General features: G+C 35.1%; 1 protein-coding gene across 1 annotated transcript; it reads left to right on the plus strand.

The window, feature by feature from the left end:
• The first annotated feature begins 12,164 nt into the window (after positions 1 to 12,164).
• Positions 12,165 to 17,788, plus strand: LOC136201036 (branched-chain amino acid aminotransferase 2, chloroplastic-like). Its single transcript, XM_065991581.1, has 9 exons — positions 12,165 to 12,664; positions 12,811 to 12,988; positions 13,076 to 13,252; positions 13,338 to 13,469; positions 13,593 to 13,691; positions 14,331 to 14,447; positions 15,982 to 16,077; positions 17,174 to 17,286; positions 17,408 to 17,788. The coding sequence occupies exons 1-9, from the start codon at positions 12,465 to 12,467 to the stop codon at positions 17,523 to 17,525; spliced, it is 1,230 nt and encodes a 409-aa protein (XP_065847653.1). The 5' UTR covers positions 12,165 to 12,464; the 3' UTR covers positions 17,526 to 17,788.
• The last annotated feature ends 363 nt before the right edge of the window (positions 17,789 to 18,151 follow it).

An 18,151-nucleotide genomic window follows, 5' to 3' on the forward strand; every position in this document is an offset into this window, starting at 1 on the left:
TATCTGGTAACTTCTCAATGAAAGACCTTGGTGAAGCAGCTTATATACTTGGTATAAAGATCTATAGAGATAGATCGCGAAGACTGCTTGGTCTTTCACAGGCTACATACATTGCAAAGGTGCTAAATCGGTTTAGCATGCTTGAATCGAAACGAGGTAACTTACCCATGGTACATGGAGTAAAGTTAAACAATCATCAATGTCCTAAAACTGATGATGACAAACGACGCATGGCTGTAGTCCCGTACGCCAGCGCGATCGGTTCGATTATGTATGTTATGCTATGCACTAGACCTGACGTAGCGTTCGCGTTATCTGTAACGAGTCGTTACCAAGGGAATCCGGGAGACGAGCATTGGATTGCCATCAAGAACATTCTTAAGTACTTGAGAAGGACTAAAGACATGTTCCTAGTGTACGGAGAAGGAGATCTGAAAATTGAAGGATTTTCAGACGCTAGTCATGTCATAGATGAGAATGATTTTAAATCCCAATCAGGATACCTGTTTATCTTGAATGGGGGCGCGGCCAGTTGGAAAAGTTCCAAGCAGGGAAGCGTAGCTTTCTCTACGACCGAGTCAAAGTACATCGCTGCTGCGGAAGCAGCAAAGGAAGCAGTTTGGATTAGAAAGTTCATTACAGAACTAGGAGTGGTGCCTGACATTGTCAATCCCATTACTCTGTACTGTGATAACAATGGAGCCATTGCGCAAGCAAAGGAACCACGGTCTCATAATGCATCCAAGCACTACCTAAAGCGATACCACATCATTAGAGAGATTGTGGCTAGAGGAGATGTGAGAATAGAAAGAGTACCTACAGAGGACAACGTTGCAGATCCGTTGACAAAGCCTTTAACCCAGAAAGTACATGATCGTCATTTAACTTCTACTGGGATAAGTTTTAGAAACAATTGGCTTTAGTCCAAGTGGGAGTATGTTGGGGTTTAGTGTCCTATAGACAATTGTTGTAGGATACAAACTTAATGTAAATGAATTGTTCTTTATGTCATTTGTTTTAATGAGATATATGTTTTATAACTATATAAAGGCAATCCCTTTTAAGCACTAAATAAAGTCTAATAAAAGGAAATCCGTAAGTTTGTTTAAAGTGATTATAAAGTGTTCATACAAGCATGAAATGAGACAAAACTTTATAATAAACTAATAAACTTAAAACCACCCCAAGTCAAGTGATATGTTTAGGATTGATATATCACTGTTGAGACTTGTATGTAACAATGTCTTCTGTCCGACAGAAAGCTGATCTCACAAGCTTCATATATATAGATATCTGGACAGTTACATAGATCCGATGAAACGTCGTTCATTAGGATTGGGGATCCGATTTGAGATAACAGGATGGGTAGATTCTTCCTTGTCACCTGTTCATCTCATTGGTATTAATAGGTATAACTAATCCTCAGACTCAAATGAATGTTAATTGGTCATCCTGAATTACTGAATGTGAGACTTTGATCCTGTGGTCCCACGATCCTTAACAGAGATGACTCTGGGGTGTGAACTGCAAAGGTTGGGTGTCACAGGAGGTAATGTCAGGGTAGTTATACATTGGATTGAGCATTTACCACTCCCGATTAATGGGAGATACATCCAAGGATCGCTTGTGGAAGACTCGACTCTAAATCCTTGCAAGGTGATAGCTTAAGAGTAGAAATACAGATTTCACTTAACCTATCTATTTGAGTTGACTCGGCCTGTACAAGTAAAATGAACGTCTCGCTATATGTGACTTGACATCACCCATAGTCATAAGATTCAGTTCAAGGATGTAGTTGATAAAGGATCGAATTATACTGTAACTAATACGGAAGGGTTAACGACAGAATCAACCTGTCTTCTTAACGGACTCTGAGGGAATGATTACAGACTTGCCAATAACATACTCAGTACATCATTCCGTTATGCAAGCATTAAATATAATTCTTGAAGAAATTAATTTAATAGTTGCATACGGCCAGAAGTAGTAAGAACCTAATGGATCACACATAAGACTTGGAACCAAAAGAGAGATGGATGTCATTAATAGATGGAAGCCCAAATGAGCCCAGTAAGGCCCATTTATATAGAGGGGGTCGGAATTTATATATAGTAAATAAGGAATTATTTTAATTCCATTAATCCTAATTTGATTAGGTTTGTGAATTAAATTAATTAAGAGATAATTAAGTTAGGAGTTTTAATTAGATTAATATACTCCTATTATTATCCAATTAGGTTATTTATTATTATCCTAAATGTATTTGATATATTATAAGATAATAATTAGGAATCCTATTCCGAATGGAATTCCTATTAAGTAACCTATTCCTATCTAACTAGGGTTTAGATACAAGTGACTATATATACCCCCTCCTTATGAGAATTTCGACTAAGGCTAATCCCCTCCCCTTATTGTGATTTTCGAAACCTACATTAAGAGAGAAAAAGTGAATTCGCATCCCCTAGTTCGTGGACAAGAATTCATACGGCTTCCGTCAATTGATTAATCTCATTCATCTCCTTTTCTCTTTGATCTTGTGTTGGTTAATTAGAGGCAATCTAATTTGGTTGCATCTCATAAGGGTTGATTCCATCTTAATCTCACCGTGTTATACTTTGTGGTTGGAATCTCGGAGAAGAATTGTGGGCGCTTCTTTAACAACGGTAGATTGTTCATCGAAAGGTATTCCTTCTTATCCCTCTTTATATGAAATAACGATTAACGGATCCTATGGTTAAAAGGAAATAGGCTAAAATTTTTATATTTCCGCTGCTATACCTTAGCCTTAAATTTCCAACACAATCAAGTATAGATTGTCTCTAATAAATCAACACAAGATCAAGGATAAAGAGAAAGAGATGAAATCAATTGAATCGGTAGGAAACGATGGATTATTTCGTCCTCGTCTAGGGGTGTCGAAATTCTCTCTCTTGGTTGCTCTAGTGTGTTTCGAAAATCACACATATAGGGGGTATTTATATTCTCTTTTATCTAAACCCTAGTTAGATAGAATTAGGTTACTGAATAAGAATTTAATTCGGAATATAATTCTTATTTATTATCTATAATTATATCTTAAATATAAAGATAATAATAGTAACCTTATAGGATAATAATAGGAGCAATTTAATTTAATTAAAACTCCTAACTTATTTATCCTTTAATTAATTTAATTTACAATCATAATCTAATTAGAATTGTTAAAATCAAATTAAATTATTCATGTATTTTCATACATGAAAATCACCCCCCTATATACTGGGCCTTAGGGACTCAATTGGGGTTCCATTAATTAATTAACATCTGTTTCTCTTTTGAGCTCCAAGTCTTATGTGTGACCCATTAGGTTCTTATTGCTTCTAGCCGTATGCAACTATTAAATTAATTTTCACATAATTATATTTAATCTTTGCATAATGGAATGAGTACGTGAAATGTGATTAGCAAATTCGAAACATTCCCCAGAGCTATAAGAAGACATGTTGATTCTGTCGTTTACCTTTCCGTATTAGTTACAGTATAATTCGATCCTTTATCAACTACATCCTTGAACTGAATCTTATAACTATGGATAATGTCAAGTCACATATAGCGAGATGTTCGTTTTACTTGTACAGACTGAGTCAACTCCAATTAGATAGGTTAAGTGAAATCTGTATTTCAAGTCTTAAGCTATCACCTTGCAAGGATTTAGAGTCGAGTCTTCCACAAGCGATCCATGGACGTATCTCCCATTTATCGGGAGTGACAAATGCTCAATCCAATGTATAACTATCCTGCAACTACTTCCTGTGATACCCAACATCTGCCGTTCACACCCCAGAGTCATCTCTGTTATAGATCGTGTTACAACAGGATCAAAGCATCACATTCCGTAATCCAGAATTACTAATTAACATTCCTTTGAGTCTGAGGATTACTTATACCTATTAATACCAATGAGATGAACAGGTGACAATGATGAATCTACCCATCCTATTATCTCAAGTCGGGTCTCCAATCCTAATGAACTTCTTTTCATTGGATCCATGTAACTGTCCAGATATCTGTATATATGAAGCTTGTGAGATCAGCTTTCTGTCTCGACAGAAGACATTGTTACATGCAAGTCTCAACAATGATATGTCAATCCTAAACATATTACTTGACTTGGGGTGGTTTTAAGTTTATTAGTTTATCATAAAGTTTCGTCTCACTTCATGCTTGTATGAACACTTTATAATCACTTTACACAAACTGCCTCTGTTGTTTCAGTCGGTGTTTCTTGTTCTTGAACTTCATCAAGTTCAATTATGCTTCCCTTTTCTGTTTCTTCGAGAAACTCTTTCTCCAAGAAGGTTGCGTGCTTGGATACTATTACTTTCTGATCATCTGGATGATAGAAGTAATACCCCACAGTTTCCTTAGGGTATCCAATAAAGAAACACTTATCAGATTTAGAATCTAGTTTGTCTGACGCTATGCGTTTGACAAATGCTGAACAACCCCATACTCTCATGAATGAGAATGTGGGTTTCCTACCAACGAACAATTCATATGGTGTGGAACTAGCGGATTTAGTTGGTACTCGATTTAGGGTGAAGAGGGCAGTTTTTAAGGCATAGCCCCAGAATGTCTTTGGAAGTAATGCTATGCTCATCATGGATCGTACCATATCTAGTAAGGTACGGTTCCTCCTCTCGAATACACCATTGTGTTGTAGTGTATAGGGAGGTGTCTATTGTGAGCATATCCCACATTCAGTTAGATAATTCATAAAATCATCTGAAAGATATTCGCCACCTCGATCGGATCGAAGTATCTTTATTTTCTTTCCTAATTGATTTTCCACTTCATTTTTGAAGCATTTGAATTTCTCAAAAGCTTCGGACTTGTGCTTCATCAAGTAGATATAACCATATCGGGTATGGTCATTTATGAAGCTTATGAAGTATCTGAATCCTCCTCTTGCTTGGACTGACATAGGACCGCATACATCAGAATGTATTAATCCTAGAGTGTCTGATACACGCTCACCTTTATTGCTAAAGGGTGTCTTTGTCATTTTACCTTTTAAACATGCTTCGCATGTTTCCAATGATTCAGGATCAATTGAATTTATAAGCCCATCTTGATATAGCTTAAGCATGCATCTTTTGTTTATATGGCCTAAACGACAATGCCACAAGTAAGTTGAATTATCTAGCTTATGTCTTTTGGTATCAATTGCGAAAGCAGAAATTTTGTCATCTAGCACATAAATCCCATTTTGTGATATTCCTAAAAAATAGAAAATCCCATCTCTATAAAAATCGCAATTTTTGTCTTTTATTGAAATATAAAAACCGTCGTCAACAAGACGGATAATAGAAATAATGTTACGAGACATTTTTGGAACATACAAACAGTTCCCTAATTCTATTACAAGCCCAGAGGGCAAGCTCAAATCATAATCTCCAATGGCGAGGGCGGCAACTCTTGCTCCATTTCCTACTCGCAAGTTTATGCTTCCTCTCTTCAATTCCTTAGTCCGATTTAGTTCCTGCATATTTGTACAAATATGAGATCCACATCCGGTATCAAGTACCCAAGATTCAGACTGTGAAACTGTATTTATTTCAATATAAAACATACAAGATGTTGAAGTCCCGGCTTCTCCCTTCTTGAGGGTAGCTAGGTACACCAAACAGTTTCTTTTCCAATGCCCTTCTTCACCATAAAAGTGGCACTCTCCTTTGGGCTTCTTCACTTCCTTTCCCTTTGTTTCGGTGAGCATGGCCCCCTTACCCTTATTAGGATGGTTTGGATTGGGAGAGTTCCCTTTCCTCTTCTTTGATCCTTCAATAGCAAGGGCCGGTATCCCCTCATTTTCTTTCATATTAGGCTCGACTGTCTCGAGCATATTTGCAAGCTCTTCAAGAGAGGTTTGCAAGCCACTCACTTGGTAGTTCATGATGAACTGTGAGTAACTCTCGGGGAGGGACTGAAGAAGTAAGTTTACACTTAGTTCATGATCCATCGCATCTCCAATACTAGAAAACTTGGTGATAAGGCTAATCATCTTGACACAATGTGCCATTACAGATGTGCCCACCTGCATCTTGCATCTATATAACTGCTTTGTTATCTCGTAGCGTTCGCACCGAGTTTGATTCACAAACAACTCTTTCAGGTGCGCGACCATGGAATATGCATCCATTTCTACATGTTGCCTTTTCAATTCCGGTGTCATTGATGCAAGTATGATGTCTCCCGCATGATCGTCATCAGCCTTATGCTTCAAGTAAGCATAAAATTCTTGGTAGGGAGCACCATCCGTCGGGTAAGAGGGTATCAGTATATCAAGTACATACCCTTTCTTCTCGAACTTCAAAACGATTTTGAGGTTGCGATACCAGTCGGTGAAGTTTGAACTATTCAACTTGTTATCGGTAAGTATATTTTGCAGATTGGTGTTAGTCATGATTTTAAGAGTGTTTTAATATAACCTGAGAGTGAGAAAGAGTAAACGTACGTTATTCATTTGCTTTAAAATACATTAATCTAAAATTATAGGCCTTTTGGTTATTTTAGATTGCTCCCACTATTTTGCCAAATTAATAGCCCTCCATATTAATTCGAAGAATTTCGCAAATCCTTTAGTGAGCTAGGATCCTAACTCTTGAGATTTCACCTTGAGTTTGCTCAACAAGCTAGTCTCATTTGTTAGGTAGATTCATGTAATCAATCACATATTTGATGTGATTCCTAGGTTATTGGGTTACTAACCACATTAGTAACTAATATGTTATTCACATTAATCCCAACCATATTGCCCATTAGTTTATGACAACATGAGTTTGCTCATCCAATTATCATAATCTAATTTAAGTATTACCCCATATTCATGAAAGAATGATTTTCGATAATTCAGATGTTACCATAAGACCCCGAGCTTGAGTTTGCTCAACAACCCAAAGGCCCCTAGTACTGCCGGCTGAATTATAATATTAGGGAGGGGCAACCGATTTTAATAACTTGCTTATTTACTTAACTTTTAATTAGTGAGGGATTTTTATTTTAAGTCTCATAATCTAACTTAGTCTTGATTTGCTTTAGCATACATCAGACACATACATTGGCGTTATGGACATATCATCTAAATTATTCCGTCGAGCCAGAGACGGAATAAAGGGCCAAACCTAGGAAAATACTAACTATTACATATTTCTCTTTAGGTCCTCCGTCTTCTCCATGGCGCCTTGAAATTACATATTAATTTCTATTCTACTAAAGAAAACTTCAATTAACTTGAAGGGAATTAGATGAGAGGAGAAATTACAATAGATAGTAGAAAGGCAGGACTCGCAGGCCCTATTTCAAAAATACCAAAAGACTAAAAGAGGGTCCAAATATGTCCATAACTCCAAACATGTATATACTCAATTAAATAAATTTAATTGTTTAATTACATAAATACTTTATGTAATATTTAGGTTAATCACATTAACACATCAAATTAACTTTCATCCAATTTTAATTCTAACAGTTTCGTATCTTCTATATTAACCTTTTAGATTAATACAACTATACGAAACTTTAATTATGCATGTCCCAATTATTTTGATTTCAATTCATTTAATACTTTTGATTTACAAATAGGTAAAACAAACTTTTAAATAAACTTTTCATTCGATAATCAAAACATAAAACTATTAATTTTTGAAACATATACACATAAATATATTTAAAACTGATTTTAAAATGATTTAAAAATAAGTGGGTCTCGGGCCGGACCCGAGCCCGAGGACGCGGCTGCTGCCGTTTGGCAGCAGCCCTAATGCGTATGGCCCGCCGCTGCGCAGTTGCTGCCGCGAGGCAGCAACCGCGCGACAGCAGTCGGGGTTGCGCCGTGAGGCGCGACCCGAGCTGCTGTCCAATTTTTTTTAATATATATATATATCAGTTTTAAAATGGTTTTAAAATGATTTTCAGAAAATAAGAAAACCTATTATAGATTTTCCGTTTTATCTTTAGAATCAATAAAATTAACTTTTATCAATCTAACTATAAAACTAATAGATTTTGTTATAGTGATTATCAACCGAAATAATTAGAAACATATGCATAAACTATTTTAATTAACAATTAATTAAAACTTATTTATCTTTAGAACTAATTAATCAAAATAGATTTGTTAATTAACCTAACTATAATTATTTATTCAATCTGATTGAAAAACTTCTAAATTTTCATATATGAAATAACGGATTTAACGCAGGCTCTGATACCACTGATGGAAAATAGGCTAACGTATGGCAGTGGAAATATAAAAATTTTAACCTTTTTCCATTAACCCAAGATCTGTTAATCGTTATTTCATATAAAGAGAGATAGAAGGAAATACCTTTCGACGAACTATCTACCGTTGCAAGCGAAGTGCCCTCAACTCTTACTCCGAGTTCACGAGCACAAAACAAACATAACCCAAATCAAGTTAGTGATCAACCGTGAAAACAATCAAGTATAGATTGTCTCTAATAAATCAACACAAGATCAAGGATAAAGAGAAAAAGATGAAATCAATTGAATCGGTAGGAAACGATGGATTATTTCGTCCTCGTCTAGGGGGGTCGAAATTCTCTCTCTTGGTTGCTCTAGTGTGTTTCGAAAATCACACATATAGGGGGTATTTATATTCTCTTGTATCTAAACCCTAGTTAGATAGAATTAGGTTACTGAATAAGAATTTAATTCGGAATATAATTCTTATTTATTATCTATAATTATATCTTAAATATAAAGATAATAATAGTAACCTTATAGGATACTAATAGGAACAATTTAATTTAATTAAAACTTCTAACTTATTTATCCTTTAATTAATTTAATTCACAATCATAATCTAATTAGAATTGTTAAAATCAAATTAAATTATTCATGTATTTTCATACATGAAAATCGCCCCCTATATACTGGGCCTTAGTGGACTCAGTTGGGCTTCCATTAATTAATTAACATATGTTTCTCTTTTGGGCTCCAAGTCTTATGTGTGACCCATTAGGTTCTTATTGCTTCTAGCCATATGCAACTATTAAATTAATTTTCACAGAATTATATTTAATCTTTGTATAACGGAATGAGTACGCGAAATGTGATTAGCAAATCCGAAACATTCCCCCAGAGCTATAAGAAGACAGGTTGATTCTGTCGTTGACCTTTCCGTATTAGTTACAGTATAATTCGATCCTTTATCAACTACATCCTTGAACTGAATCTTATGACTATGGATAATGTCAAGTCACATATAGCGAGATGTTCGTTTTACTTGTACAGACCGAGTCAACTCCAATTAGATAGGTTAAGTGAAATCTGTATTTCAAGTCTTAAGCTATCACCTTGCAAGGATTTAGAGTCGAGTCTTCCACAAGCGATCCATGGACGTATCTCCCATTTATCGGGAGTGACAAATGCTCAATCCAATGTATAACTATCCTGCAACTACTTCCTGTGATACCCAACGTCTGCCGTTCACACCCCAGAGTCATCTCTGTTATGGATCGTGTTACAACAGGATCAAAGCATCACATTCCGTGATCCAGAATTACTAATTAACATTCCTATGAGTCTGAGGATTACTTATACCTATTAATACCAATGAGATGAACAGGTGACAAGGATGAATCTACCCATCCTATTATCTCAAGTCGGGTCCCCAATCCTAATAAACTTCTTTTCATTGGATCCATGTAACTGTCCAGATATCTGTATATATGAAGCTTGTGAGATCAGCTTTCCGTCTCGACAGAAGACATTGTTACATGCAAGTCTCAGCAGTGATATGTCAATCCTAAACATATTACTTGACTTGGGGTGGTTTTAAGTTTATTAGTTTATCATAAAGTTTCGTCTCACTTCATGCTTGTATGAACACTTTATAATCACTTTAAACAAACTCATGGATTTCCTTTTATTAGACTTTATTTAGTTCTTAAAAAGGGATTGCCTTTATACAGTTATGAAACCATATCTCATTAAAACAAATGGTATAAAGAAATCTTCATTTACATTAAGTTTGTATCCTAGAACAATTGTCTATAGGACACTAAACCCCAACACCTTATCTTCTGAATTTAGCATTTAAGAGAGCATGGTGGAAGATTTTAATAATTTAGGAGTTGAAATGTGTAAAGGTGTGAAAGGAATCTTAGGCTTCAACATATTCATCAACTTTGGATAATTTTTTGGGCCTGATGCACTTCGAATTTGGAGATGATTGTCATTAGTCATTTTTTCATCTTTCTCTTAGCTTTCCAACGCATTTTGAATCGCCTCAATCCGAGTCCGTATGAGGGAGATAAGTTGAAAATACGAAAATGTGTCAAATCTGTCCTAGTGTGAACAATTGGACTTTATCTTACAGCACCTATCCGCGATGAAGTGCACGCTCGGTGTCACTAAAACTCTTTTTTTCTGGTCCCTTTTACTCCCGAGTTGCCGCCTTAAGCCCCGACTTGGTTATTTGTGCCGACAACCTTACGAAAGTGCCTAGAAAACACACAAATTGGCTTAGATACATAAAATGAAGAAAATATACAAAAACCATTATTAAAATTTATTAAATTAGTTATTTGTAGTCGATGATTTCTCGAAGATCTGCGATGAAAAAGAGCTTCAAACGAGACGATCTTCTTAGCGAATCGATTATTTCGTGAAGTCTGCGAATAGAAAAGTTTATGATTTCACTCAGAGACTTTGCGAACGCATCGATATGCGACGTAGATCGTCACATTTCAGACCTTGCAGACTTTGCAAAAGCATCGATTCACTAAGCAAAATCATCATCTTCCCTGCACATTTACATTCGCATGTTTCGCTAATCGTCATTTCACGAAGCCAAATCGTCCTTTTTCTGCCTAACACGATTAATTTTTTCTGAAGGTGGTTGAATACATAACATCCCTTTCTGGAAGGCTGCGTACTGGGCTGCAAGGGAGATGACTTTCCTTATTGTATGGAGAGACATTTCCCTCAAGATTGGCACATTCACTTTAAAATGATTCGTTAGGAGAGATTGTGTCAATCTTGGTGTGCACCATGGGAAACGTCCATCCCAAAAAGTCCGGACTTCCATTTATCATCCCAAAAAGTCTGGACTTCCAATCCAGGGAGAAATTTTCGTCCAGATTCGTCAGGTTCACTTTGAAGTGATTTGTTAGGAGTTTATTGTGGCAATCTTGTTGTAAATTTTGACAATGTTATGATTTTAATGTTGTTATTGTGGCAATCTTGTTGTAAAATTTTTATAATGTTATGATTTTAATGTTAGAATCCCTTATTGTTTGACCCTTTTTTTGTTATATATCACTTTGCGAATACTCTTAAAAACACGTCCAGATTTCGCATATGCGGATTAAAATCATCAATTAAACCAAACATAAGCTTCACATACGCCACGAAAGCATCGATTCACGAAGTCAGACGGGAGAGAGACGACCGCGCCGTAAAATTACAAACATATTGAGGGTATTTTGGGAAAGTCACATAAAAAAATAGTCTAGACATGTAGTAGGTTGAGTAAATGTGTTAAATATGTAAATGAGTTGGTTTAAAGCACTATTTGGCCCCTGAGCTATCCAAAATTTTGTTATTTGGCCCCTAACCTATTATTTGGTTACATTTGGCCCCTGATCTATCCCAATTGGTGAAATTTCACCCAATTTGTATTAAAATTTAATTGAATCATTATCTCATTGATAAGTAACAATATTTTGACACTTGAACTTAATAGATTTTAATTTAGAATTTGTTTTTTATTTTTTAATCTAATTAATTATTTCCACATGGCAAAAAAAAAACTTTAAGAAATATCACATGTCAAGTTCAAGTGTCAAAATATCGTTATTTGTCAATGAGATAATAATTCCGTTAAGTATTCATACAAATTAGATGCAATTTCATCAATTAGGATAGGTCAAGAGCCAAATGCGACCAAATAATAGGTTAGGGATCAAATGCCAAGATTTTAGATAGATCAGGGGTCAAATAATATTTTAAATCAAATGAGTTTCTCATTTGATTCAATTTTGTAATTTTACTAGATATAAAATATATAAAATTATCTATTCATTAATTTACAATTCTAAAACTAAATATTAGTATATTATAATTTTAAGACTAAATATTTTAAAAAATGCGAATACCTAATGAAGAAAATTGAAAATAAAACTTTGTTCTTGAATATTTAGATTTTGATGGATTTTTTTTTTAGATTTGATTAAGTTTTGAAGAACTTTCATAGAATGAATTTGTTGTTTGATCTTATTTTTATAGTTACTATTGAAAATGAAATAATTGATAGAGTTGCTACTACAATTGGAGTTGGAGTCGGAGTTCTAAAAGAAACAGACTGATCGGATCCCCGTTGAGTTTTCGAATTCACTTTTTTTTTTTCTTTTCTTCACCTTCTCCTTCTCCTTGAAGAAGAATAGGAAAACAGTGAGATGGCCAACTGTCAGATATTACCGACGAATTTCCCAAAAAAATATACGCCTCTTCATTTGTCACAACATTCTTCCAACGTAAATAATTACTCATATTCGCCCTTGTGCGATCTCCGTTTTGCGTCGTCCTTGCCTGCTTTAGTTACTCGTTCAACCAATTTTAGTGCGAGGCTGAAAGCCACTCCCTCAGATACTCGAAGGTGAACTCTTTATTTATTTGACCCTTGCTCTTTCTCTATTATTTTATCTGTATTTTATTCATTATATATTGTCTGTTTACAATATTTATTAAAAAAAAAAAGGAGAGAAAGAAGAATTTTGACATGTTTTTCTTGAAATATAACAGCAAAACATCTGAATTGGCCAGTGAAGTAAACTTGGACGACCTTGGATTTAAACCTGTGCCTACAGATTATATGTTTGTAATGAAATGTGAAGGAAGTGACAAGTTTTCAGATGGTGAACTACAGCCTTTTGGGGAGATTGAATTGAATCCCTTCTCTTCTGCCTTGAATTACGGCCAGGTTAGCTGAGGCACTTGTCAATTTTTGGTCATTTTTACTTCACATGCATTCTTTATGTTTTGGTGCAATGTTGTACTCGTACTACAGGGTTTAATTGAAGGTCTAAAAGCATACAAGAAAGAAGATGACTCTGTATTATTATTTCGTCCTGAGGCAAATGCCTTGCGAATGAGAATGGGAGCAGATAGGATGTGCATGCCTGCACCAACAGTTGATCAGTTTGTTGAAGCTGTCAAGGCTACTGTTTCTGCTAATAAAAGATGGGTAATCAGACATTATTATTTTATCTCTTAAAATAAATAAAATGTTTGCTTAATCTTAATCTAAGCCTTTATTTTTAACTAAGCAGATTCCCTCTTCAAATAAGGGTTTCTTACACATTAGACCCTTGCTTCTTGGCAGTGGACCTGTTCTTAGTCTAAAACCCTCTCTTGATTATATCTTTTTGATAATTGTTTCTCCGGTCAAGAATTATTTCGAGGTATGCTCTTCAGATTGTTTTTCCTGATTTTTGGAGAAGTCTATTTGACATTTTTCTTTGTGGGTAATTCAAACTGTAAAATTGTTATGGGCACACTTACTGTATTTCATTCGACGATGACAGAGTGGTGCTGAACCAATTAATCTAGTGGTTGAGAATGCAGTTCATCGAGCAGTTCCTGGTGGCGTTGGCAACATTAAAGCTATCGGAAACTATGCCATGGTAAGTTAACTCTTGCAGATGGGACCTAATGGAAGAATATTTTATAATCAGACTTTCCATTATCTCAATCTGATTGAAAACAAAAGCCTTGCTTTGCCGTTTGTACTTGGGGTAGTCTGGAGGTACTTCTTTTTCAATACGCATTACCATGCGCCATACATTTTTTAATCAGGGTGGGGGTGGCAACGGGGTGGTGATTCCCTGAAATAGTCGGGGATGGGGACAGGGGACACTTTGTCCCCCTAGCCCAAAAGGGGATAGGGGTGGGGGCACTGTTCAAAAACAAGGCCGCCTGGACCGCTTAGGCGCTCGGAATCGAGAATCTGCCCCAATACGTGTACGGGCAAGGAGCACTTGAAACTTTAACTTTTAGTCAGCCAAAAGAAAATTGAAAGTTCATATCAGCAGTAATATTGGTTCTACAAAGAAAGTAGAACCTTCATACATGTAAGTGAAATCTTGATTGCTTTCATAAAAAAAAATACTGAAAAGCTTTGAAGTAGTGTTTTTAATCTCCATTTGTTGTATAAATTACATTTCACGTCCATTCTTTAAAACTCATTTGAAAGAATAGTATTAATTACTTTCAGTACAAACTGATTGTGGAAATTTATAAATCTTTTTTTTCTTCTTCTTTAGATTATGAATAACCAAGATGCAGCTAAAGGAAATGGTTTTGACGATGTTCTGTACCTTGATGCCGTTCATAACAAATATCTGGAAGAAATTTCTACTGCTAACATTTTCATTGTGAAGGTAAATGTGTACATTCTTTTTATATAGTAGTTCTGTTGAGTATTACGGAGATGCGTATGTTGCGATGGCTGTGTGGTCATACGGGAAAGGATCGGGTGAGTAATGAAATAATTAGGACAAAAGTAGCGGTTACATCTATTGAGAATAAAATGAGGGAAAACCGAATAAGGTGGTTTGGCTATGTAAGACGAAGAGAACTTGATGCACCAGTTATAAGGATTGAAGAGTGGCAAAGGGATGCAATGGTGAGGGGTAGGGGAAGGCCTAAGCAAACTTGGAAGAGGGTGATTGTGAGTGATATGAGTTTATTGGGGATTGAGGAAAATATGGTAGTGGATAGGACGGAGTGGAGGAAGAGAATTTATGTCGCTGACACTACTTGATTTCACGGTTTCGTATGACGGTTCATGTTAGCCGATCCCGAATCATTTCGGGACTAAAGCTTTGTTGTTGTTGTTAAGTATTACGGTAACAATTCTATGTTTATACTTTTGGCTTGGAAAAACCAATTTATCTTGACTAAGAAAATGATAAGTTACAACAGAAAAATTATATCTCAGTAATTGGAATGTTAGTCATGTCTCGATCGGAAGTAGATGAATTTACATAACCAGCATCAACAGTGTTACAATGTCGATAGAAGGACAGTGTCTAGAGATTTCTTTAGAAACTGATGTGTAGTCCTGAAAACTGTGGTTTGCTATATTATATTATATGCATATTTTGCAATTTTAGAGTGAACTATAAATCTTAAGATATTTCCGTGTGATACCCATGCAAGTGTTTCATGCAAAGGTTTAAGCAGATCAATTCTATATTAGTATGACTCACTTCCATAACTTTCTTTATAACTTCAGAATTTGTAATAAGATTCCACTGTTTCTTTTTAATTGCTTTGTTGTGGAGCTTTATGTTCTGTTATACTAACATGTTGTGCCCAAGTATCTTGAGATTTGAATTATTTATTTTGAGTTTAGTGCTTGTCATTTGACAGATCTGTAATTTGTATCTGGATTTCTGAGGGCTGAATGTGTTGGGAAACATCTTTTCTGGATAACAAGGCTTTGATTTGCTTCTGTAAAATACTTTAACTCTTGGGTTATATTTTCAGTCAATAAGATTAGAATGACATTTATATAAGGTATGATTGTCTAGATCTATTTCATCCAAGCTAATCTCTTTTAACCAGGTTACCTTGATTGAAGAATGAGGTTAAATTATGTGGCATCGCCTTGTACATTTCACCATTCGTTCTGCTTTCCAAAGCCTCAAGAAAACAACAGATGTATTCTGTTCTACATAAAGCCAAAATAATAAACAAATTTGTGTTCTGATCAAACTAGAAATCTTGCATCCATTTGGTAGTTGACCTATAGTCCACGATATTCATCATCCAACCCTAGATCTTTATTCTTTAGGTAGTTGATCAATGAGCAAGAATATTTGAACGGCACAGCTAATGATTTACTGAATTTGGTCATCATCGTGGTTGCATAATGTTGATTTTAGTCTTTTTACTGGATTGAATTCTTAGGAGAAAACAATTTGCACCCCAGATCTGAGAGGGACAATTCTACCTGGCATTACACGGGAAAGTATTGTGGACATTGCTCTTAGCCATGGATTTCAGGTATGTCTTTCTCACTTTTGAGCCAATAATATATGATGAAATGATATCTTCCTCTGCCCCAAAATGATAGACCACTCAACCTGCATGTGGTTTAAGAAATAAAGTTAAATAGTTGAAAGACAATTTTGTACACATGATTTCCCTAATTCACCCCTATTTAGTATTAGTGGATGCACTTTATTGATTTCTATGCTTAATAAATAAGGGGTATATTAGAAAGATTAGAAAATAACTAATTTTATAAAAGGAAAGTTGTCTATAATTTGGGACGGAGGAAAATGGGAAAGTGGTCTCTCAATTTGGGAGGGGGGAGTATTTCAATTATTAGGCTTTTGAAGTTTGTTTTTTTAAATTATAATTTATTTATTTATTGAATAACCATGAATTCTTGTTTCTGTTAAACATTTGTTCATTACTTGAAGAAACCAAATAAGTTTTTCTTTTTAGTGTTACTAGCCTGCCACTGGTAATTGTTGGAAGTGCATTTTTACCCACAAGTAGAATGTTGGCACTTGGCATCTAATAGCTTTTCATTGGAATTTGGACATTCTGCATTCCTTTGTTAATACATATATCTCTTAATATGTTTGATGCGTATGCTTTTTCATTTGTCTTGCTCATATCTCAGAGTTTTTTTTTTTTTTTTTTTTTGCTTGTCCTACAAGATAATCTTGTAGGTACTTCAGAAGTTTTTAAAGGGATTGGATTAAATTTAAATCAATCCTAACAGCTTGCACATGAGTGTTGATCATTGTTCAAATTGTTGCTTGCTATACTATGTGATTAAAAGGCAGGATTGTTATCTTAGCGTATGTGACTAGAACTTCACTCCTCCGTTAATCTAGGTTCCATATATTTACTTACTTTAATTAAATGCTTGAGTTTTTCTTCTGGCAAACGCTTGACTGTCCTGCTGATGACAGTGCAGCATATTAGGTAGCTAAGATATTAGATATTATGAGGAGAGAATCCGTGCATACATTCTTCAATTGGAACCCTTGTATAGTCTTGTTGTCTTCTGCCAATTGATCTCAACATTGTTAACTAACTCATATAATTAGATGGCAAAAATCATATTGCTTTTACTTGCAAACAGGTTGAGGAGAGACTAATTTCAGTTGAGGAATTATATAGTGCTGAAGAAGTTTTTTGCACTGGAAATGCTGTTGGTCTATTGCCGGTGGGTACCGTAACATACCAGGGAAAAAGGTATAGTTGGTTAAATAATTGCTGATGGGATATGGAAAGATAACAAATTTTAGATTTTGATTGTTAAATATGATAAAGACTGAAAGATGGAGTTTGGTTTGTTTTGGGGAATTGAATGCAGGTTGTCATATAGGGGAGGTGGACATGGGACAGTGTCCTGGAAACTGTCCTCTGAGCTTACTAATATACAGATGGGCCTAACAGAAGATAAAAGGGGCTGGACTTTTGTCCTCAAGTAGGAAAACAAGTTTTGAGATAATATTTTGTTTTCTGATTAATCGGAGAATAATCAGAGTCTGAGATTGTAGATGGCATATAGAATAGGAGCTTACAGAAAACAGAGCCATTTCATTTAATCATTAGAGTATAGGGTGGAAAACTTGTGCTTAGCAACTAATGAGACAAGTAAAATAGTTGCTTGTTTGAGAGGGTGAAAGTGATGCATTTGTATATTTGGGGGATAGTGACTATCATTTAAAATCCAGATATTGTGACTTTTGAAGTTGATGCTGAAATAATGGAAGGCCATAAAAACAAATTAATTTTAAGATTCTTTCTCTATTGTTTTACTTTTATCACTAAATTTCAATTGATTTCTTAAACATTGATTTTTGTATCCTTCATTAATTTTTGATCAACTTTATGCCCAAAAAAAAAAATCACGCATTTTAAATCATCTTAGAATTTAAGAGATGTCATGCCACATAATGCTAGTCAGTGGCGGATCCAGAATTTGAGGAAGGATGGGGCAAAACTCTATATAAATTTTTTTTAGATAAAATAGCAGTAATTGAAAAAAATATACTTTAGTACATAATTGCTATCCGATACAAAATGTTTAAAAAAACAAACTTGTAATGCTAAG

This window comes from Euphorbia lathyris, chromosome 7 (assembly GCF_963576675.1).
Source record: "Euphorbia lathyris chromosome 7, ddEupLath1.1, whole genome shotgun sequence".
NCBI lineage: Eukaryota > Viridiplantae > Streptophyta > Magnoliopsida > Malpighiales > Euphorbiaceae > Euphorbia > Euphorbia lathyris.

Excerpts from the sequence above, each read along its gene's own strand:
- LOC136201036 (XM_065991581.1), top strand. The coding sequence starts at position 12,465 with ATGGCCAACTGTCAGATATTACCGACGAATTTCCCAAAAAAATATACG. Across the intron at positions 12,989-13,075 it reads CTGCCTTGAATTACGGCCAG|GGTTTAATTGAAGGTCTAAA; the intron begins GTTAGCTGAGGC and ends CTCGTACTACAG. Across the intron at positions 13,253-13,337 it reads TTTCTGCTAATAAAAGATGG|ATTCCCTCTTCAAATAAGGG; the intron begins GTAATCAGACAT and ends TTAACTAAGCAG.